Source organism: Erpetoichthys calabaricus, chromosome 1, assembly GCF_900747795.2.
Source record: "Erpetoichthys calabaricus chromosome 1, fErpCal1.3, whole genome shotgun sequence".
Lineage (NCBI taxonomy): Eukaryota > Metazoa > Chordata > Cladistia > Polypteriformes > Polypteridae > Erpetoichthys > Erpetoichthys calabaricus.
The window spans coordinates 278,750,167-278,775,363 of NC_041394.2; the positions used below are offsets into that span (position 1 = coordinate 278,750,167).

Sequence of the window (25,197 nt, forward strand, 5' to 3'; positions counted from 1 at the left end):
CCATTTGATTCCTCTGGCTGTGTGACCACCTCTGTGCCAGTTTTAGCTCTGCATTTCTTACCGTTCTTCTCCTTTTCAGTCACAACCCACGTTTTGTTTTTTCAGGTGGAATTAACCTTCAACTGTTTTGCTTTTTCCATCAGTAAATAAAACTTAGAGAGAATGTGATTTTTTTTTAATTCAAAAATAAAAATATATGTAATTATGAAATGTGTTTTTGATCTCATTTATGAAACTTTGAGTAGATTCAAGCATGAATTATGTGTATACCAATAAACAGTGAAATGCATACAAGGAAAAAAAAAAGATGTATAAAACCTGCCATGCTCACATTTGTATGCAATTTACCCTTTATAAATTTCTATAATCAAGCCCTACCTAATTACCACCCTGACACAACCAAACTTGGACTATATTATTCAATCTCATACAAATGCAATCACAATGCTGCATGCCTTCATTGGCTGCTACAGCAGCCTTCCACCTGATGCATCCATCACTATGTCATATCACCCTTCAGGATCAACTACTACATCTAAAATAGTTTTAACCTTGATTTAATATTATTGCCAGGAAACATGGCTAAGGAGCCGAATTTTGTGTTGGTACTTAGAGTTGTAGGGATGAAAAAAATAAATGAGAAGTAACTTGCTGTCTTTCAAGTGCTCTACCCTATTTTGCCTCGCCAAGTAAGGCTAGACCACACTTCACAGTGTTCCAGTCCTCAGTAATGCCAAGAGACAGGGCACGCCTAAAACAAAACAAACCCCAGCAGCATTGTAGTAAAATTGAGATATGATAGTACAGTGCAAATACAACAATCTAATGGAAAAAAAAGGATAAGAAGATGTTTGTCTGTGGCTCTTTAAATTATTAGTTACTTGCATTTACATTTATTTATTTGGCTGACGCCTTTATCCATGGTGACTTACAACATCTGCGATACAGTTGGTTACATTTCTTTTGCCAGTTGAAGCACAGGCTGGTCAAGTGACTTGCTCAGGGTTACACAGTGTCGGTGGTGGGATTTGAAGTCCAAAGTAATGGTTACCTATATATATATATATATATATATATATATATATATATATATACTAGGGGGCTTTGCCCCCTGCTCACTTCGCTTACCAACCCCCATTTTTGGTTTTCCGGATACACACTTTTAAGATTTTTTTTTTCTTTGAATTGTTGCTATTTCATTAGTTTCACTTTTATTTCAGAACTTCTGTAAAAACAATATTTGTAATCTTGCGAGTCCCAATATGCTGAATCTTTGTAATGATGTCAGGATAGGTTTCTCTGTTTGGAATTTCAGCACAGACAAAACGATTTACATCATCAGCAGTTAATTTTCTTTTACAATGTAAAAAAGTAAGTAGAGTTCTGCATTGGACTCCTGTCTGTAAAGTCGTGCTATTTTCCTCTCACAGTTCCAAAAGTACATGGGTTTACCAAGGTGATACTCTAGCTTTTGTCTAGGTTTTTGTACAAGGGCTAGACAGAACGTTTTTGACTCCTGGGGTAAATGTAGCTTTTTAAATAAGCAGACTGATAAATATATATACATGAACAAAGTAACCAATAAATGCATGTGCGGTAAACTCCGTTTTTGAAATTCTCAAGATTCTTTATTTGTCACATGCATAGTTATACAGGACAACACGCAGTGAAATGCATCCTGATCCGCTTATCAAAAACTGTGCAAAGTTAGAAGAATATCAGTTAGATTAACAAAAAGTCATAGATCGAAAGATAACAGTATAGTAGAACATAATAAATAAGTAAAATTATGTGAATAAGGTAGAATTAAGTGTTAAGGTGCAATAGTGTAGTAATTATTGTGCAAAACCAAAGTTAGACTGGTGCATAGTTAAATGAGGCAGTTTGTTTGCTTGCGCTACTGCGATCTTTACTTTCTTTTTTTATATTTTCTAATTTTCCTACTTTCATATCCTTTAACTTTCTCCACATGTGTAAAGCGCCATTTTTTTTTTTTTTTTTTGAGCCTTTCTAATTTCCCTGGTTTCATAATCTCTAACCTGCTCTGCATGTGTTTAGCGCCAACGTTTGTAAACATCTTTATGAAGTTCTACTTTGTCATTTTACTCATTGTCTTTTAATTCTGAGCCGTACAGTACAATACATAGAACAGAATAAATCCTCAATACAGTATAAAAATAAAAATTCTAGAAGTACGGAGTAGAATTTCACATTAGATGATATCACATAATATGATTTGGATTTGTTTTAAGTCCTGGAGACCTCATTCATCAAGCTGCCTCCCCCATTTTGCCATTCCACATCTGAAATAGCGCTAATCTGATGAAAGGACCCTTCATTCCCACGTCCCCATTCATCAGGGATGACTTTACCTTAGGCAGGCAATCTACAATTTAAAGAGTTATTTTCTTGTGAATTGTTACATATGCATTATTTTCACTTTTACTTTAAAAACTTTTGTAAAAACAATACTTGTTTCTTTATTTCCTTCCCCACGCAAGGTTACATCTCTTTCTTCCCAGACGTATAATACTGCTCGTGTTGTGAAGGGTGTTGTGGCTGAACGTATGCTAAGGAAATGCCTTTGGATCATTTGCTGTCTTTTTGCTGCTTGCTAGCTGCTTCTTCTGCCTGTCACATGTTGTTTTAAGAGCTGGGAACACATGATGCTTGCCTGCCAAAAGCAATCCAGCAACTGCTAGTGTAGGGGTCTGTTGACTTGTTTTAAATGATGGCTCACTGCCTGGTCTCACGTGACATTGTAAAAGAAATACCTGTCTTTTATTTCTGGCCACAGGCGTGTTTGAATTCTTTCTTGCAGGATGTATAACGCTGCTTGCGTTCGGTTGGGGTAGCTGCTGTCGCAGCTTTCTCCACATGTGTATAGCGCCGTTTTTTTTTTTGTTTTTTTTTTTTGATCCTTTCTAATTTCACTGGTTTCATAGTCTCTAACCTGCTCTGCATGTGTTTAGCGTCAACGTTTGTAAACGTCTTTATGAAGTTCTACTTTCTTTTACTCTGTCTTTTAATTCTGAGCCGGATTGGACGTGCTTTTTTTTCCATTCCACTTGTTCCGGGCTGATTATCACGTTTCTTATTTTCTAAATTTGCACCTAGATTATTGTTTTTCTTTTTAGCATTTTTTTGTCTCCATCGCTTTTGGGTCTCTTTTCTCCGCACTTTTCTTTCTTCTTCGTTTAATCGTCGACATTTCATTTCTACCCTATTCATTTCTACCGTATTGACCTTATACACTTTACAGGTGCTGGTCATAAAATTAGAATGTCATGACAAAGTTGATTTATTTCAGTAATTCCATTCAAAAAGTGAAACTTGTATATTAGATTCATTCATTACACACAGACTGATGTATTTCAAATGTTTATTTCTTTTAATGTTGATGATTATAACTGACAACTAATGAAAGTCCCAAATTCAGTATCTCGGAAAATTAGAATATTGTGAAAAGGTTCAATATTGAAGATACCTGGTGCCACACTCTAATCAGCTAATTAACTCAAAACACCTGCAAAGCCTTTAAATGGTCTCTCAGTTTAGTTCTGTAGGCTACACAATCATGGGGAAGACTGCTGACTTGACAGATGTCCAAAAGACTTATTTATTACTGAAATAAATCAAATTTTATGACCAGCACCTGTATATGCACTGAGAGCCATGGAGCTGCGTGTGCTGCATGACTGCCTTTACACTACTGATTTGTTTTTTTTTATATTGCTTGTAAGTAGGATGTGTCTTGCAAGACTCTCATTCTATGTTCCCGGAAGACGCACCGTGGCAGGTCTCTTTCGTCTCGCGGGTCTTTAAATTATCTTCCGAGAAGATCACGTAGTGTAGACTATCAGGACAGGGGACAGGATTTCTTTTTATAATATATATATATATATATATACTGTATATATATATATATATATATATATATATATATATATATATACTGTGTATATATATATATATATATATATATATATATATATTATATATATATATATATATATATATAAATAGAATAAATCTCAATATAGTAACTGAAAAAGTGACCAAAAAACAAATGGAATGTATAGTTATGACAAATATTACATTACAGATAGACCAAGTTGCATGCAAGATCTTTTTTGCATTATCAGGACACAGTATCATTCATGTTCATATTTTAGATGATGTTGGGATCAGTCTTTTTAGTCTTTTATTTCTTGCTGCTTCAGGATACCTAAAGATGCAGAATTGAACATCAAACAGTCACTTTCAATTTCTTTGGAAACAAGAGGTATTTGTCTGATTTCAGCTTTGTGTAAGCTGTGTTTAATGCTATAGAATGTCGGTTGTTTGGCAGCTTTTGAAGGAGAGAAATCTGGGAAAATATGAATGCGGTTATTTTCAGATATAATCTCCTCTTTCTGTGTGAGAATCAACATCAAATTTTCTTTAACCCATAGTTTGCCGATTCAGACAATCTGGCTTCTCGTCTTGAGATATTCAATCCACGTATACAATTAGCTGCTGAGATCTCAGTGTCCGATTTAAACGCCTCTCCAATTATTTTTGAAACTGATGTTGTAACATAGAGTGGTAGCGCAAAGATGTCATTCATGCCTTACGGTGTCAGGTTCTGTTTGGAGTCTGCATGTTCTCCTCATTTTTTTCACCGATTTATTGGTATCAGTGTCTAAATTTACTCACTCAGGACCAAATAAGATGTTACTAAAAATGCAATGCAGCGTAATCAGTTTCGTTCATATTTATTGTTACCTGTACAATGAAACTATTGAATGAAACTCTGTGTGCATCCTAAAGAGTATAACAACACAGATGTTAAAGAGCTTTTAGGTTTCAATGTTGGATAGTCAAAACTCCACTATGGTAACGTGCCTTACTGGCATTACTAGCAGTTAAACAAAGTTAGTTTTGTGTTCTCTGCAATGTGGAAAGAGAGGTATTAGTTTGGAAGAAAAAGGACAAATAAAGTATAAAGAAATAACGCTGGTCTTTTTTGTCCTTTTAGAAAGTGCAGTGGGATGTCTTCACTGACAATATAAGTGGCTTCTGGAGAATGTCGTGGTGGGTTTCATGTGCTTGTGGAAAGACTGCTTTGCCATTGTCCATCTGGGATGGCGTTGTCTGTCTCCCACATGTGCGCATGCCTACCTACCATGACCTCATAGTGATGGAAGGGCAAGACACAGTGCGAAGCGCCTTATTTTCGGCCTGCCACAGCTTATATTGGGATCCCGTATTGGCAGTTATCTAGGCATTATCTCAGAGAAAGAAAGAGGGCTTACTTCCAGTTTTGAAAGAAGCATAGTTTGTGTCTCAAATGCTGATATTTTAGTAGGAATTTTGCGGGAGATGCCACTCTTCAGAGACACATGTCATCATGTTCCTATAGAAGGATGACATTCGACAGCTTAACATTAGAATCCCTGAAGCCTACTAAAAAACTCATAATCCCAAGCCATTTTAAATTCCTTCGCACCTCTCCATCAGCATCTTTTGTTTTGTAAATGGGTTGATCAGCACAAGCATCAAGCAGCCTGCTACCCCCCCCCCCATATAATCGCAGCTCAACTTGAGCAAAAAGTTCTTCCAGCTTAAGTCTTGGATATCTGGATGTGAGGTGCCTGGTGTTGTATAGGGTAAATAATTACTTGTATTAATCAAAGGTGTAAGATTTTAATGCATACAGAATTTACATTTATTAAAATACATTTTTATTGAGTTACATTATATAATGTATTGGGTATTCAAAAATGATTATGAATTTCAATGCTTACTATTACAGTAATCCCTCCTCCATTGCGGGGGTTGCATTCCAGAACCCCCCGCGAAAGGTGAAAATGCGCAAAGTAGTAACCATATGTTCATATGGTTCTTTTTATATATTTTAAGCCCTTATAAACTCTCCTACACTATTATAAACATTTCTCGCACAATTATACAGCATAAACCCTTTGTATTCTCTTAGATATTAGGTAAGATTCGTTGAAATTATGTATGCAAACACAGTTTATATACAGTAAAAACAAAATATTATTTTAAAGATATCGAGCGTCTGCCGATATCACATGTTACAGCCATTACGACAGACAGGCCACCAGCAATAAATACGTACAATGCAAGAAAAATTGTATACAGTAAAATGTGTGTACAGTGACACTAAACTATGTACATGTAATAAGTACTGTACGTAGATAATTAATTATGGTTACTCACCAACAATGACACGACGACTTGTCCGATAACGATGAGTTTAATTTTACTGCACAACAAAGGATAGTGTTACAGCTCTTCTAAAGGAGCCTCTTCAGGCAACTGTGTAGCACCGCCGTTGTTCTTCTTCCAGCACTCTTCAATCCAAATCCCTAAAGCAGATTCCATCCAGACTACTGCCTTATCACGTCCACTTGCAACTCGTTTTGCGCCCTGGTTAAAGGACACTGCGGCCGTAGATCTTATATGCTTTTCCTCCTTTTTAAATAAAAAGAATTGTGGACTCATTGATGCCGTAATGGTGTCCTGCAGTGGTGTAGCTGTTCCCTTCCTTCAACATATCCAAAACTTTTACCTTTTCTGCAATCATTTGCGTCTTCTGTTGGCGCTTGGACACGGCCCCTGAAGCAGTAGCAGGAGCACGTTAATGCTGAATGAGTGAGATGAGACTTCCTGGTTAATGCAGCACTCCATCGCTGAGCCAATCAGCACACAGGAACTTAACTGTGTGCTCTGATTAGGTAGCTTCTCAGTCATCTGCCAATAGCATCCCTTGTATGAAATCAACTGGGCAAACCAACTGAGGAAGCATGTACCAGAAGTAAAAAGACCCATTGTCCGCAGAAACCCGCGAAGCAACGAAAAATCCGTGTTATATATTTAGATATGCTTACATATAAAATCCGCGATAGAGTGAAGCCGCGAAAGTCAAAGCGCGATATAGCGAGGGATTACTGTATATTAAAGTTTTAAACTTCAGTATTTTGACCATACAGCAAACACTCACTGCTCTTCCTACAGAACTTACTACAGTGGTTTATTATCAAAGGTATCCTTTCTTATTGGATTTTATTGGTAATTTAATAGTAATTTAGCCCATAAGATCTTAAGTATGATCCATTATCTTTATAGTAATTACATATGCATTAGAGTTTTTGGTGCTAAGATTATATCTGGCATTTTAATGGTTAATTGGACTTAGTCTCTCTGTAGCTATTGAGCTGACATTTATATATATATATATATATATATATATATATATATATATATATATATATATATATATATATATAATATATTGTGAAAGAATAAAATAACACAGGTTTAATTTTGAGGGGTTTCCACCCTGGTTTACTTGCAATGTAAAGTATCGTCTCCACAATACAACTCAAATGGTCACACCGGACAAAATACAAAGCAAATGAGGGAACATTTATACAGAGGGACAGGAAATTGAATCAGGGATGCTGGGAAAACAGGGAGGAATGCTGGGATGGAGACGTCATCAGCTTGTGACTGGAGGGTATACAGGAACCCGGAAGTATGGCTTCCTTTTGTTTATGTCGCGCTTTCTTACGGTGGCGAGTCCTCGTTCTGGCTGATGAGACAAGAAGAGAAAGGTTAGTGCGCCGCCTCTGTCCCTCGGCATGGGTTGTTGCGATGTGGTCTGAGTCCTTTAACTGCTCCCCAATGCGCTCGTGCGTAACAATATATATATATATATATATATATATATATATATATATATATATATATATATATATATATATATATATATATTAGAGAGAGAGAGAAGCCAAGCAAAATGACACCTTTTATTGGCTAACTAAAAAGATTACAATATGCAAGCTTTCGAGGCAACTCAGGCCCCTTCTTCAGGCAAGATGTAATCCTGAGTTGCCTCGAAAGCTTGCATATTGTAATCTTTTTAGTTAGCCAATAAAAGGTGTCATTTTGCTTGGCTTTTCTCTACATTCATAATGGCTAACATGGTACAACACCCTAATACTATATATATATATATATATATATATATATATATATATATATATATATATATATATAATACACAGTAGAATTTCGCTTTTCCAACATAAACGGGCCGGCAGAACGTTGGATAAGCGAAAATGTCGGATTAATGGGAGGTGTTAAGAAATAGCCTATTAAACGTCAAACTATGTTATAATTTTACACATTACGAACCTAATAATCATGTTTTACAACAAAACAACAGAAAAAAATAACTGAAAAAATGAACTTAGTTACAGAATTGTCTGAAGTTAAATACAGTATGTACTGCACTTAAAAAGTTCAGTCCTGTGATGATTTAAAGAAATCTTTGATCGTAGTCTGCTTTCCTGATGAGTGCCGTTTCTTCCATCTTTGCAGCATCATTATGTCGATTCCTGTAGCTTCTTCTTGTTGCTCAATGTATTTAATTGCAGTTTCTAGAGCCTTAACTCTGTCACTCATATAGTCAACATCCGTACGAGCGCATACTGTTTACTACAGCATTGTCACTGTGTGTGTGTGTGTGTGTGTGTGTGTGCTGTGACGTGCGAGTCCCCGTATTGCACCCGAAAAGACGAAGCTGAGTCTCAGTACTTTAGCAACACCAGCTTTATTCAGCTTGAAACAGGAACAGTGCGGTTATTTATTGTAGCGGGATCTGCCACTCTCCTATACACAGACACAGCAGTCAGGCAGGGCCGTAATACTGTGCCCTGCGCATTTATAATATTCATTGTACCTTGTATTACCCATCGACGGCAGGCGCTTATAGCATGTCCGCGATCTTTTCGGATTCGCTTTTACGGCGAACTGCTACAGTGCTGGGAGACTGCAATTGCTATGGGACGCTCTTCCGCGTGTCATCCTGTTGGGTGGAATCCCACAAGAGTTTAGAAACTCACTCACACCAGCCATGATTATTTTCAAACGTAAAGTGCAGGTTAATTTATTTTATGTATTTTTACTTTATATTTTGTATTAATCATTTTATATGAATAGTTTTGGGTTGTGGAACAAATTATCTGAGTTTCCATTATTTCTTATGGGGAAGTTTGCTTTGATATACCAGTGCTTTTGACTGTGAGCACGTTTCCAGAACGAATTATGCTAGCAAACCGAGGTTCCACTGTAATTAGCTGTGGTAGAGTCGGGAGCAACAAAAAATAGACTACACTCACACTCGCAACTTGCAGTTCTTGTTGCCAATTAATGCGTTTCTTTTTTTTTTGCGGTGGGACATCGGATAATACGGAATGTCAGATAAGAGAGACTCTACTGTGTGTATATATATATATATATATATATATATATATATATATTAAGTATGTATTAATAACAAAAACATTTTTATGAGGAGGTAAATGTTCTGGCTTCCTTCTAGTTATCCTAATATAAATTAAATGGTTTAAAGAAATACATGAAGAATGATGCTTAAACATTTTTGCATTTTGCTAATGTTTTCAATAAGAAAATACTGTTTGTATAAAATCTAAATTAAAATATATGTCAAAGGTGTTTGTGGGTATGTTTTTGTGTGATTCAGTTTTATTCTTCTAAAGAAAAGGCATATGATGAGTTGCATGAGAGGTTTGATACTAATGTGGGAGAAAAGGACCTGTACTGATTGGCTAGACAGAGTGACTGATCTGGTAAAGATCTGCAGCAGGTTAGGGTAATAAAGGATAAAAATGGAAACATACAGCCAAGGGGGGTGTGTTGAGCAGATCGAAAGAGTACATTGGGAAGCTGATGAATGAAGAGAGAGAAGGTTGGATGATTTGGAGATAGTAAATCAGAAAGTGCAACAGATTAGCACAGAGGAAGTAATTACAGCTATTAATAGGATGAAGAATGAAAAGGCCATTGGTCCAGATGACTTACCTGTGAAAACATGGAGGTGTTTAGGAGAGATGCCATTGGAGTTTTTAACCAGATTGTTTAGTAGAATCTTGAAAAATGAGGGGATGCCTTAGGAGTGGACAAGAAGTGTACTGGTACTGATTTTTAAGAATAAGGGGGCTGTGCAGTGCTGTAGTAACTACACAACATGAAGTTATGGAAAAGAGTAGTGCAAGCTAGGTTAAGAAGGGAGGTGATGATTAGTGAGCAACAGTATGGTTTCATGCCAAGAAAGAGCACCACAGATGCAGTGTTTGCTCTGGAAGGTGTTGAGGAGAAGTATAGAGAAGGCCAGAAGGAGTTGCATTGCGTCTTTGCAGACCTGGAAATAGCATATGACAGGGTGCCTCGAGAGGAGTTGTGGTATTGTATGAGGATGTCGAGAGTGGCAGAGAAGTATGTAAGAGTGGTGAGGACTGTGGTAGGAGTGATGGATGCATTCAAAGAGGTGGTGGGATTACATCAGGGATCGGCTCTGAGTCCTTTATTATTTGCAATGTTGATGGACAGGTTGACAGACGTGATTAGACAGGAGTCCCCATGATGTTTGCTGATGACATTGTGATCTGTAGCAAGAGTAGGGAGCAGGTTGAGGAGACCGTGGAGAGGAGGCAATATGCTCTAGAGAGGAGATGAATGAAGATCAGTAGGAACAAAACAGAATACATGTGTGTAAATGAGAGGGAGGTCAGTGGAATGGTGAGGATGCAGGGAGTAGACTTAGCGAAGGTGGATGAGTTTAAATACTTGGGATCAACAGTACAGAGTAATGGGGATTGTGGAAGAGAGGTGAAAAAGAGAGTGCAGACAGGGTGGAATGGGTGGAGAAGAGTGTCGGGAATAATTTGTGACAGACGGGTATGAGCAAGAGTGAAAGGGAAGGTCTACAGGATAGTAGTGATACCAGCTATGTTATGAGTTGGAGATAGTGGCACTGACCAGAAAGCAGGAGACAGAGCTGGAGGTGACAGAGTTAAAGATACTAAGGTTTGCATTGGGTGTGACGAGGATGGACAGGATTAGAAATGAGTACATTAGAGGGTCAGCGAAGGTTGGAAGACAAAGTCATAGAGGAGAGATTGCGTTGTTTTGGACATGTGCACAGGAGAGATGCTGGGTATATTGGGAAAAGGATGTTAAAGGTAACAGGAAAGAGGAAGGCCTAAAAGAAGAGTTTATGGATGTGGTGAGAGAGGACATGCAAGTGACTGGTGTAACAGCAAGATGCAGAGGACAGGATCATATGGAAAAAGATAATCTGCTGTGGTTGTTCTCTCAGCTGTAGTCACGTCGATAAGGCAGCCTCTGTACAGTTTCTCTTGCCTGAAGTGGGCTCATAGGACAAGTGGCCGTAGCTGTACTTTCGTCACCATCATTGGTTGACAGCATACTTTTGGTTAGCTTTAGTGTACATGGCTCACTTAATACTTCGTAATATTCAAACATTCCAGGTTTAATTAATAAACCAATAAAGGACTAGGAATGCTAATATTATCCTTTGAAGCCTGACCACATTTTTTCCATTTATATATCAATGTAGATTATTATGCGTTATTATATTTGTCTTTCTCTGCAGACTAATTAACCACACAAAGAAGCTAATGGATACAGAAGAAAAGTTGTGCATTAAAGTACTCCAAACATTAAGAGGAATGCTGAATACAAAAGATAGTTTTGATGATTCGGTAAGTTAATTGTTAATTTCTCCAGTTTTGTACCATTGAAATCACTGTTTAAAAGTACTCATTAATGAAGAATTGAATGTTTTAACCACTTCATAAACAGATTATGGTTGTAGTTTAAAGAAACTTGTAGCAATTTCTAAATTCATGATTTTCAGGTCACATGCACACATATATGGGCAGATTTCATGAACAAATTTGTAAGATACCTCTAGAATCATTGTCAGTTAAAAGTTTCTGTATTTTTTTGTATAATATAGAAGTGTAAGAAAATAAATGTAAATACAGTCGACCCTTGATATACGACCGGCTTGACATGCGAACAAATTGATTTACGACCAAAATTTTTATTTTGATTTATGACCAACATCTTGCGTTACGACCTGAATGCGGTCACGTGTATCCGCTTGCGCGATTGTAAACAAACAGAAACATTCCTATTAATGCGGCACTCATTCAATAAAATGTCAGGTTTGTAAACTCTCTTGGGACCTCCCCCAACTAGAAGACATGCCAAAGTCCATACCCCCTATGGAAGACTGTTTATCTGTTGCTGGGGCAACAGCCGGCTTAAAGCTGTGCTGAGTCTCTCAGCCAAAGTAAACAGAAAAGATATCGATGGGTGATATGCATGTGATATCCCTGCCCGGCAATGGACAAGCAAGCTTCCACAGTCGCTGCAATCACGCTTCAGGACGCACTTCAGCACGCACTTCAGCATGTCGTTCCCATTGAGTGGGGAGTGGGGGGGGGGGTCTCAGAAGAGTTCAGAAACAGTTCCTTGTATCATCGCAAGGAAATGCTGAGAAAAATTCTTGTCAGAATAACTTGTAGGCAGGAGGAGATTAAAATTAACGCAAAAGAAGCTATTGAAATGATTGCAAATGCCTGAGCGCAAGTTAAAGAAAGCCTTTAAAAAGCCTTCAGTTTCATTATCATCCTCCTCCTTTGCTGCAGCCCAAAGATGTCAAATTAAATGGTGAGTACAGTATGAAATTGTTGTTTCTGGTATGCTAGGCACTTTTTATTACTTTTTGGTTAGACATTAGAAAAATTATTGGTGTTTTGGTAAATTATGCACATTATACAACCCTTTTTTTATTATGAAAAGGTTAAGTAAGTGTTGCAGTGGGAGGTTCGGAACGCATTATGGGTATTTCCATTATTTCTTATGGGAAAAATAGTCTTGACTTACAACCAACTTGAGTTACAACCAGCCCTCGCGAACGAATTGAGTTCGTAAGTCAAGGGTCCACTGTATACAGTAGTAGTTAAATTTTTTAATCAGAAAATTCAATGCGCTTTGTCTGTATTAAACTGAAATTTTTGAGTGTACAGGCATACCGGTTGTCCAGTTATACCTTAAAAGTGATAAAAATTACACATTCCTACCTAGCTAGTTTTAAAACAGTAGAATTTAAATTTAAAAGCAAGTTGGAAAACTTTACTAAGTGATACTGTTGCATTTGTTACAATAAAAGTAGACGTGTTTTTGCCTTGACGGGTGAACAAGAGTTTTCTTTAAATCCTACAACTGTCCATACATCAATTGCTTTTGATTATTACTTGTGTGATCTTACACATATTGCATAATTACTAAACGACAGTTTAATTTATGCACGGTGGACGCACCGAAGCGCATGCACACTGCGGCACGGCGCCCCAGAGTCAAACGCAGCGGCTTCCCAGAGTCAGTAGGTGGCGCCCAAACAACACAACCTGTAAACTAAACTTGCTCTAATCTACTGTGCCAGCAGTCTGTGTGGCATGTTCAATTATGATTCCTAACAGTAAACGACGTCTACCTAACGACACAGCCACAGAACAACAAAGACGAGACCGCATAGATAAAAACCAATAAACGGAGGCTCCTACAACGCGCTTTAAAAACACCACACACAAAGAAGTCACAGCTCCACACAACAAAGACGAGACCGCATGGATAAAAACTATACACGGAGGCTCCCACAACGTGCTTCAGACACACCAGAAGCAAAGACGTCACGGCTCCACAATGAAAGAGCTCAAGTGACGGAAATACAAAACGAGCCCGTATGGATAAACACAATGAACAAGCGTGCCCACAATGCGCTTCTGACACAGCACAGGCAAAGGAGGCACGGCTCCAAATGGAGGGAGCTCAACGATTAATAATACAAACACGAGCCCGTATGGCTACGACCTGTAAACGTGCCCGTATGGATAAAAACAATGGACGAAGGCTTTAGTTCAAATAGGTTTATTTAATTAAATGGAAACTTTACCATGCCTACGACCTGTGAACTAAACCTGAGGTGAAGTGTGCACGCCAGGTGCGGGGCGGTGCCCCAGAGTCAAATGCAGCAGCTTCCCAGAGTCAGTAGGTGGCGCCCAAACAATACAACCTGTAAACTAAACTTGCTCAAATCCACTGTGCCTGCAGTCTGTGTGGCATGTTCAATTATGATTCCTAACAGTAAACGACGTCTACCTAACGACATAGCCACAGAACAACAAAGACGACACAGCATAGATAGAAACAATAAACGGAGGCTCCTACAACGCGCTTCAAAAACACCACACGCAAAGAAGTCACGGCTCCACACAACAAAGACGAGACTGCATGGATAAAAACAATACACGGAGGCTCCCACAACGCGCTTCACACACACCAGAAGCAAAGACATCACGGCTCCACAATGAAAGAGCTCGGAAATACAAAACAATGAATATAGGTGCCCACACAATGAAACCGCTTTAGTTCAAATAGGTTTATTTAATTACATGGAAACTTTACCATACCTATGACCTGTGAACTAAACCTGAGGTAAAGCATGCACGCCAGGTTGTACAGCCGCCCGAACGCGACCGCCCACACCACCGCATATACGACGACACAGCCATAGAAAAACAAAAAAGAGACTGCATGAATGAAAACAATAAAAGAAGCGCGTTGAAATGAACTTTCCCAGGACGCACCCACCCTCCATGATATTTCATCCCCGAGTCAGTGTGTGGCGCCCAAACACCACAACCTGTAAACTGCACCTGCTCTAATCCACTGTGCCAGCAGTCAGTGTGTGTAAGTTGGAGTATGCTTCCTAACAGTAAACAACTTCTACCTAACGACACAGCCACAGAACAACAAAGACGAGACCGCATGGATAAAACCAATACACGGAGGCTCCTACGACACGGTTCAGACACACCAGAAGCAAAGATGTCACGGCTCCACAATGAAAGAGCTCAACTAACGAAATCGGAGGGAACAGAAAGTGATTGCCATTCTTGGATTTGCGATTCTTTTGAGAATCGCGGGCTTGCTGGTTTATATCTAATATACAGTGCATCCGGAAAGTATTCACAGCTCATCACTTTTTCCACATTTTGTTATGTTACAGCCTTATTACAAAATGGATTAAATTCATTTTTTTCCTCCGAATTCTACACACAACACCCCATAATGACAACGCGAAAAAAGTTTACTTGAGGTTTTTGCAAATTTATTAAAAATAAAAACACTGAGAAATCACATGTACATAAGTATTCACAGCCTTAGTTCAATACTATGTCGATGCACCTTTGGCAGCAATTACAGCCTCAAGTCTTTTTGAATATGATGCCACAAGCTTGGCACACCTATCCTTGGCCAGTTTCGCCCATTCCTCTTTGCAGCACCTCTCAAGCTACATCAGGTTGGATGGGAAGCGTCGGTGCACAGCCATTTTAAGATCTCTCCAGAGATGTTCAATCGGATTCAAGTCTGGGCTCTGGCTGGGCCACTCAAGGACATTCACAGAGTTGTCCTGAAGCCACTCCTTTCATATCTTGGCTGTGTGCTTAGGGTCGTTGTCCTGCTGAAAGATGAACTGTCGCCCCAGTCTGAGGTCAAGAGTGCTCTCTAGCAGGTTTTCATCCAGGATGTCTCTGTACATTGCTGCAGTCATCTTTCCCTTTATCCTGACTAGTCTCCCAGTCCCTGCCGCTGAAAAAAATCCACACAGCATGATGCTGCCACCACCATGCTTCACTGTAGGGATGGTGCCTGGTTTCCTCCAATCGTGACGCCTGGCATTCACACCAAAGAGTTCAAGCTTTGTCTCATCAGAACAGAGAATTTTCTTTCTCATGGTCTGAGAGTCCTTCAGGTGCCTTTTGGCAAACTCAAGGCGGGCTTCCATGTGCCTTTTACTAAGGAGTGGCTTCCGTCTTGCCACTCTACCATACAGGCCTGATTGGTGGATTGCTGCAGAGATGGTTGTCCTTCTGGAAGGTTCTCCTCCTTCCACAGAGGACCTCTGGAGCTCTGACAGAGTGAACATTGGGTTCTTGGTCACCTCCCTGACTAAGGCACTTCTCCCCCGATCGCTCAGTTTAGATGGCCAGCCAGCTCTAGGAAGAGTCCTAGTCATTTCGAACTTCTTCCACTTACGGATGATGGAGGCCACTGTGCTCATTGGGACCTTAAAAGCAGCAGAAATTTTTCTGTAACCTTCCCCAAATTTGTGCCTCGAGACAATCCTGTCTCGGAGGTCTACAGACAGTTCCTTTGACTTCATGCTTGGTTTGTGCTCTGACATGAACTGTCAGCTGTGTGACCTTATATAGACAGGTGTGTGCCTTTCCAAATCATGTCCAATCATCTGAATTTACCACTGGTGGACTCCAATTAAGCTGCAGAAACATCTCAAGGATGATCAGGGGAAACAGGATGCACCTGAGCTCAGTTTTGAGCTTCATGGCAAAGGCTGTGAATACTTATGTACAAGGGATTTCTCAGTTTTTTTATTTTTAATAAATTTGCAAAAATCTCAAGTAAACTTTTTTCACGTTGTCATTATGGAGTGTTGTGTGTAGAATTCTGAGGAAAAAAATGAATTTAATCCATTTTGGAATAAGGTTGTAACATAACAAAATGTGGAAAAAGTGATGCGCTGTAAATACTTACTTTCCAGATGCACTGTATATATATGTATTATATATATATATATATTGTATATATATATATATATATATATATATATATATATATATATATATATATATATATATATATACAGTATATATATATATATATATATATATATATATATATATATATATATATATATATATATATATACAGTATATATATATATATATATATATATATACAGTATATATATATATATATATATATATACAGTATATATATATATACAGTATATATATATATATATATATACTGTATATATATATGTATTTTTTTATTTGATTTTTTTTTTTAACATATGTATTAATTCTTATTACTATTTATTTATTTGTCATTGCCATGCTTAGTAATTTGCATTTCTTTTGTAAAATGCTGCATTTTTTCTGCACCTTGGGTCTAGCAGATATATTTAGTTGTTAGTTGTTTTGTAAGTTATTGACAGTAATTCATGGCTGGGAATAAATTGGATATTTCAAGCTGAGCTTTCAAGTCTTTGAAGCACATTTACAGTAAAATTCAAAATTATAAGTGAGATTGCTCAATGAAAGCTTTGAGCACTCCTTACATAATGTTTCGTTATTCCAACACTGGATGTTGGGTGATTATGATTGCATCTATCAGGACCATTTATTTTCTGCTATATTTTTATATTGTATTGCAAGGATATGGAGCTTTGTGCTGAAGAATGGAATGAATAACACACACAAACATACCCACTAGCTGATTGATTTACAAATGGAGGGCTGCTATCCCTCGGGCTGCAAACTCCTGTTTTCCAGTTTTGACGTTTTGCCTTTAAATTGCTCAACCTAACCAAGTTTTTGAATAAGAATAACTGAAAATGATCTGCAAATGTTGCATAAAAGTATTTATTTATCAATATAGTTATAGACTATTGTGGCATTTCTCAAATGGAGAGCGGAGCAGTGGGCTTTAAATAAGACAGTTAGTTATAAAGAGATCTAATACTGATAGCCCTACCAGCCTGATGTCACCTGATCTCATATAATAAGGCAGCCCAGTCTCAGTTAGTAGTTGGATGATAGAGGTCTAAACCTAATCTCTATGCTAGGCTGCATTTCAGTTCCACCAATCCCTCTCACAGTGTTCCTACAGTTAGTCACCATTTCTGTCTTTCTCACCTGACCTCATTTTCTTATTTGTGTCCACTGCCCATGTCAGTTTGTGCCCATGAAGTCTAAAGTTGCAACCAGGGACATTGTTAGCCTCAGCCCTTATTTGGGGCGTAGTACACCTTCTGATAATGCTGTTAGTCCTACAAGTCTGTTACATGATGTGTTGGATGGTGCACATGGGCAGGTGTTCCAGCTGGGATGAAGCATGGTTCATTAATTGGATGGGAGTTTAGTCTAAGAATGTTACAAGAAACAGGGCAAAGATTGTCCTGTTTCACCCGGAAGATAAGCAGAAGATACCAATATGTCCGTGTGTATGCTGGCAACCCAGCCAGGTTGGGCCCAGGAACAATACCCAGCTGGGAGGGCAGTATCCCTGCTTTATGGAATGTCCATTGGACCCAGAAGTACTTCCATCGGCTATGCCCTAGCAACAGAAGTACTCCCTAGTCAGAGTTGGGTGGAAGTGGACAAAGCTTGCTTGGGAGGTGTAGAGGAGGAGAAAAGAAAGAGGAAAAGTGAAGACAATTGTGTTTATTGCACTATTAAAAACAAACTAGTTTTATTTAAACAGGACTTGTGTCTGTGAGGTTGTCTGGGTTTGGACACATTTTGGTGCCCTCTAGTGTGTTTGTGTGTGTATGTGCTAGAGGTTTAAATAAAAAAGAAAAACTTAAAACTGCCACAGTTTTTCATTTTATTGCTTTGCTTTGTACTATTTCAGATTATTCACTAGACCTGAACTGCTAATTTTCAGTAAAAATTCGTAAAATGGTGGTGTAAAACATTTTTGACTGTTAGTGTATGTGTATATTTGTTTATTAGCAGCAAGGCAATACTTTGTGATAGTTGCATTTAACACATAAAAATATAAAAAGATTTTGTCAAAGCTTGTTTCATTGCTGTCATTCATCTTTACAGTGCATGAATTTAGGGACGTTAAAACAATGCTCTAGTACCTCTGTATTTAACTCTAGTACCTCTGTATTTAACTCATGGTTTGGATCAGTGGTTCTCAAACTGTGGGGCGGGCCCCCCTAGGGGGGCACGAAGATGTGAAAAAAAGAAAACAAGAATCGAAAATATGAAAAATACATCTATTGAAAACAAAACAAATTAACTTAAACTACATTCATGTACTAGAAAAATAAAAAGTTAGATAAATGTTGATAAAAGTTAAGTAGGTATAATAAAATATGCATCTATGATATATCATTAATTAAAAAAGAACAAATTGGTATTAGTGGGCTCCTTTCAAAAAAATGTTAGGGGGGCGCGATTAAACTGTTATGAAAACTCAGATCGCAAATACTAAAAGGTTGAGAAACACTGGTTTAGATACTCTCCGAAGTGGTAACTAGAAGGATTGAGAATGTGCTCCCTTCGGTAAATATCATAAGATCAAACTGGATTTATTAAAGGTAGACACTTAGCTTCCAATCTTTGACACCTATTTAATGTAAAATATTCACCCATAAAGTCTAACATTCCAGAGATCTTATTATCTTTGAATGCAGAAAAAGCATTTGATACGGTTAAATGGGACTACCTATTCAATACATTGCATACATTTGGGTTTGGCCTGAACATGTGTGCGTGGATCAAACTACTATATACCAATCCAGAAGCATCAATTTATATTAACAACATTATTTCAGACTACTTCAAACTAGAATGCGGTTCTAGACAAGGATACCCCTTGTCGCAATTGACTGTTTACTTTCAAAATGCATCGGAAAGAAAGGGGATTTTTAGAGAAGGACTTGGAACAGAAAATATATGAAGATGGTATGGTACTAATATATATATATATATATATATATATATATATATATATATATATATATATATATATATATATATATATATATATATCTATATCAGACCCACAAAATTCTGTTACTGCAGCCCTAAATGCACTAGCAGAATTTCAAAAGATATCTGGACTTAAATTTATTTGAACAAAAGTGTGCTTTTTCTAATGAATTCTCTAGCAAACAACATTAGATTGGACACCTTCCCTTTTATCATTGCAGACCAGTTTAAATATCTAGAGGTTAACCTCACAAGTAAATATAAAGCTCTTCTTCAACAAAATGTTGCTGTCTGCTTGGAAAAACGTAAAAAAGACCTGCATAGATGGTCTACCCTCCATCTTACTTTAGCAAGGAGAATTAACACTATCAAGATGAACATCTTCCCTAAGCTTCTGTTTCTCTTTCAAAACATCCCCATATACATTAACAAATCATTTTTTAAGAAATTATATTCAATCATAACTTAATTTATTTGGAATTCAACATCCAAAGGGCAACCCAACAATGACGTAAATCGGAAGGTGGCATGGCTGTACCTAATTTTCAAATTTTTTGCTGGACGTCAAACATACAAGCTATAAAAACTTGGACATTGACACAAATAGATGAACACACACTAGCTTGGTCCGCAATAGAAATTAAATCCTGCAGTACGTCTTTATATTTCTTGTTTTGTACACCAGTAAATACAAGGCATCGTCAATATACTAACAACCCAATTGTCCTTCATTCACTCAGAATATGGAACCAATGTAGGAAACACTTAGTTAGAGAATGTTTTCTCTGTGGCACCTCTACATGATAACAACCTTTTTCACTGTCTCGAACTTACATTTTCCAAACATTTAAAACTGAGTATCGGATTCAGTCATTTAGAGATTAGTATATAAATAATCTGTTTGCATCCTAAGAAAAATTGCATTCCAAATTTAGCTTCCCATTAACATAATTTTTCCACTATCTCCAAATTAGAAAGTTTGCTAAACGAAATCTGCCCAATTTTCCTCACCTACCACCTATTTCTATTCCAGAAGAAATACTGATCAGTCTTGAAGATTCAGGCAGAATTTCTATAATATATAAAACTATTTTCCTTTTAAAGACCCCAGAGTACAGTAGGAAAAGGATATCTCACACAACATTTCATAAAAGGAGTGGAAGGCAGCCATGCACAGAATTTACTCTAGCTCCATATGTGCAGAGTATTCAATTATTCAACTTAAAAACTTCTATCAAGCACATCTATCTCGTTTAAAATTGTCCAAAATGTTTCCAGGGCAAGATCCAACCTGTGAACGTTGTAATCAAGCTCCAGCCTCACTAAGCCACATGTTTTGGGCATGTACCAAATTAACGTCATTCTGGATAACATTTTTTAAATGCCTATCCATTAATAGCTGTGTTTGTTATACTCCCAGATGGGCTTAAACTGGAGAATATCAAACAAACTGTAATTGCCTTTACTTCACTATTAGCACATAGACTTATCTTGCTCAACTGAAAGAATCCTATCTCACCTCTTTTAAATCAGTGGGTAACTGATGTTATATACTATTTGAAATAGGAAAAATCTTAATTCTCACTTGGAGGATCTGTTCAAAACTTTTGTAAAACCTGGCAGGATCTAATGAATAACATTTTAGAATAATCATTTATATTGGGGAGAAGGACTTCTTTAGAACTTTGACAGTAGTAAAGAGGGACTCTGGCTGTTGGCCTTCCTTAATTTCTTATGGGTGGGGGTTGAATTGAATTTAATTTTGTTAAGTTTGACTTGATTGTATGAAACATTACATGCTTTTAATAAATTCAATAAAGGATTAAAAAAAACTCATGGTTTATTATGTATTAATTTTATAATTAACATATACACACATATATATATGGAAGAGAGGGTCTGTGATACGGTTTGCATATTTGCAGCTGGAGATCCACAAAGGGAGAAAAAATTAATCATGTATCATAAAGTAGTTTTTATTCCTGAGCTTTCAACCCCTACCAGGGGTCTTCATCAGAGGATAATGCTTAGACTTACAAGAATCAAAGGCAATATATAGCAACACATTAAGGGGGGGAGGTGTCTAAGTCAGTATGATCAAGGGGGGGGGGGGTTGTATAGTTTATTTATTATGTACATGTTCTTCTTAAGTTAGTATATGCTGGATTTATGTCCAAATGTCTGTTGATGGCGTTTTCATTTGATAGCCAAGACTCGGCCAACTCTCTGGCACTTTTAGTACTAGCCTTAAATTTTACTTTTACATTGCCTTTGATTCTTGTAAGTCTAAGCAATGTAAGGGTTTTCCTTTTCATTTTGCTGAGCTGCTCTCCTTAATATTGAAATTAATTGTAGCTTGGAATGTTACTACTACTTTTCCTGTGTAAGGAACTCATTTCATCTGCTTGCTTTAGCAACCCCATGCTTTCCATGGGCTTACGTCCAAATAATTTTGAGCCGTCTTAGACGTGGGATTCAAGCCTTGAAAGTTTACCATCTACAGATTCTATAATCTTATTGGGAGACTGGGAGTGCTCAGTTTGAAAGTGATCGGTAAATTGTTATTCAGATTTATGTGCAGTTATGAATCAGGGTTACATAGTCTAGATCAGTGTTTCCCAAACTCGGTCCTGGGGACCCCCTGTGGCTACAGGTTTTTGTTACAACCAGCTTCTGTTTTTAATTGGCCTCCGGGACTAATTAAGTGAACTGTTATTTCCCAAGTTCTATGTTTTGGGAACAATATAGAAATTAGAAAACTAAGTTTGCTAAAATGTATATATCAAAATGTACCAAGCAGTTTGAGAATAATGAGAATAATGTATTTTTTCTTTTTAACAGTATTTTCATCTTGATTTTCATTCTGTGTTCTAATTGTTAAATTAATCCATTATTTACTAATTAGTGGGTCTGATACTAAAGTAGTTGCAGTCTTTGATTATTCAGTGTTGTTTGCCAGCGTGTCTGCTCTGCTCATTTTTAATTGCCTTTAATAAAATACAACGAAGGAGGAAAACTGCACAGAGAAAGGGCGAAATATAATGAAATCAACAAAATAGAGTTAAGCATTTAAATCTATAGCAAAAATAAAATATTTCTAAATGTCTTATAAATGTAAAAAATCATTCTGCTATGCTTTTCTGAATGTCGAATAAAAGAAAAGAAATTCCAGATAATTAAATGAGCTTAGTGTTATCAGGTGTTGTCGCTGATGATGAATCTGGTTGGGACAAAAACCTGCAGCCACAGGGGGTCCCCAGTACCGAGTTTGTGAAACACTGGTCTAGATGGACTGGTCATTTAATGTAGTAAATTCTTTTTTACAGACAAAAGCAGAAATTCTTCTCCTTTGAAGTTATAATAATCACAACTTACCTAGCAGTCTTTGAAGCACTGGTACATGGAGACATTCTGCTCTGACGATTGCACCTACCTAATAAGATTCATGAGAGTGTTGAAAATTATGCAGCAGGCATTTTTTAATAGGTGCTCAGATTGTCAACATTATCCAGAAATAAAAAAAGAAGAAAAAAATACAGTACTGCCTAATCTGTTGCCATGCCAGATTTCACATTTTATTCATAACTAGTTTTGGTAGTAAAATTTTGACTTTGGTATCGATACCATCTTTCGGACATCAGTACAACCAAAAATAATAAGTCTTCCTTATTATTTAGATTTCACTATTGAGCAACGGTAAATTAAAATGTATTTTAAATATATATTATAAATATTAAAAATATAGTACAGTAATCCCTCGCTATATCGCGCTTCGACTTTTGCGGCTTCAGTCTATCGCGGATTTTATATGTAAGCATATTTAAATATATATCATGGATTTCTGCGGACAATGTGTCTTTTAATTTCTGATACATGTTTCCACAGTTGGTTTGCCCAGTTGATTTCATACAAGGGATGCTATTGGCAGATGGCTGAGAAACTACCCAACCAGAGCGCGTATTACGTATTAAATAAAACTCCTCAAATATATTGTGAGCACGGGGGATGTTCGCACCCCTAGAGGATACAGCCGCTCCTCAAAAAACGCTGAAAGATTACCTTCACATTGCTCTCTTTCTTGCTGGGTTTATATATGGCTGCTTTGTCAAGCGATATGCTTCCCGCACTGTACTTCACATACTTAAAAGATCAAACAGCACGTATTGATTTTTGATTGTTTGTTTTTCTCTGTCTCTCTCTCTCTCTCTCTCTGACATTCTCTGCTCCTGACGGAGGGAGTGTGAGCAGAGGGGCTGTTCGCACACTGGCCTAGAGGATACGGACTCTCCATAAAAAATGCTGAAAGACTACCTTTACATTGTACATCCTTGCAGCTGCGTTGTCCGGCGGTGCTTCGCATACTTAAAAGCCAAACAGCCTTATTGATTTTTGTTTGCTTTTCTCTCTCTCTCTCTGACATTCTCTGCTCCTGATGTGCACTCCTTTGAAGAGGAAGATATGTTTGCATTCTTTAAATTGTGAGACGGAACTGTCATCTCTGTCTTGTCATGGAGCACAGTTTAAACTTTTGAAAAAGAGACAAATGTTTGTTTGCAGTGTTTGAATATAGTTCCTGTCTCTCTACAACCTCCTGTGTTTCTGTGCAAATCTGTGACCCAAGCATGACAATATAAAAAATAACCATATAAACATATGGTTTCTACTTCGCGGATTTTCACCTTTCGCGGGGGGTTCTGGAACGCAACCCCCGTGATCGAGGAGGGACTACTGTATATAGTACTTAAGTGTGATTATCATTTTGGTCATATTTCACTAATAAACACTGTGATTATTGGCTTTGTTAAGGAGTTATATATCATGATTTGTTGAATGATTTTGTTATTTGTTGCTAATTTCATCATTCAAATAATTATTAATAATATACTTTACATAATTAGATTTGGGTTTTTTTTCTATTTAATAATTCAGTGTTTCTGAGTGAATTATCTAACTAGTTTTTATACCTTTAGGATTTGTAGCTGTTGCATTTTTTTAGGTTTTGAATTCTTTGAGTTGAAAATGCTATAATGTAGTAGAATCACTGAGAGGCAGTGCAGCTTCATAAGCTTTCTTGAAGTGGAAGTGTTGCCAAAAAAAGTCAACTGCTGGTAGACAACATGCTTAATGTTTTCTTGTAGTTTTTGATATGCATTAAATTATTCTTTTTGGCACTGATAAATTTCAATAAATATATTATTGTAAGAAGTGTAGATTTAAAAGTCATTTTAGTGAATGTTGCCTAATAGCTGAATATTTAACTAAATTAATCACGCCGGAATGGGGCTTTGTGCCCCATTTAATTTTTTTCTGAATTATCCGACATATATGAGTACACCTCTCTGAGAGCAAAAAAAAATCCCAGCTATCTCGCTTTACAAGTAAGAACATTTGTGGTTTCTAATATGACAGTAATGTGTCTGTAGCACTGTATTATAAGTTGCCATTAATTTTTAATTTTTAACTAAATAAATGGCCATGTTGCAAAATGAGTGCACCTAAATCAAAAATGCATAATGAAAATTAACATCAACAAGGAAACAAGAAGATTGTCAAATCACTGTTATTAAGTCAAAATACTCTAACAAAAGTGATACAGAAACAGAAATTCAAAGACTACGGATTTGGGGTCAGCAACTTGAAACATTCAGGCCATTTTCATAAACTGTCATCTAATGATAAAAATTGTTTGCAGAGAAAG

At 37.2% G+C, this 25,197-nt stretch overlaps 1 protein-coding gene across 4 annotated transcripts in view; it reads left to right on the top strand.

The window, feature by feature from the left end:
* The window catches only part of itpr2 (inositol 1,4,5-trisphosphate receptor, type 2), a 1,448,083-nt gene that overhangs the window by 363,702 nt on the left and 1,059,184 nt on the right, over positions 1-25,197 (top strand). For all 4 annotated transcript variants that reach the window (XR_007935422.1, XM_051929951.1, XM_051929945.1 and 1 more), the window contains one exon: positions 11,492-11,600. Coding sequence is in view for 3 of the 4 variants with exons in the window: in XM_051929951.1 (XP_051785911.1) it covers positions 11,492-11,600 (109 nt within the window). In the remaining variant the exon portion in view is untranslated. The remainder of the gene's footprint in view (positions 1-11,491; positions 11,601-25,197) is intronic.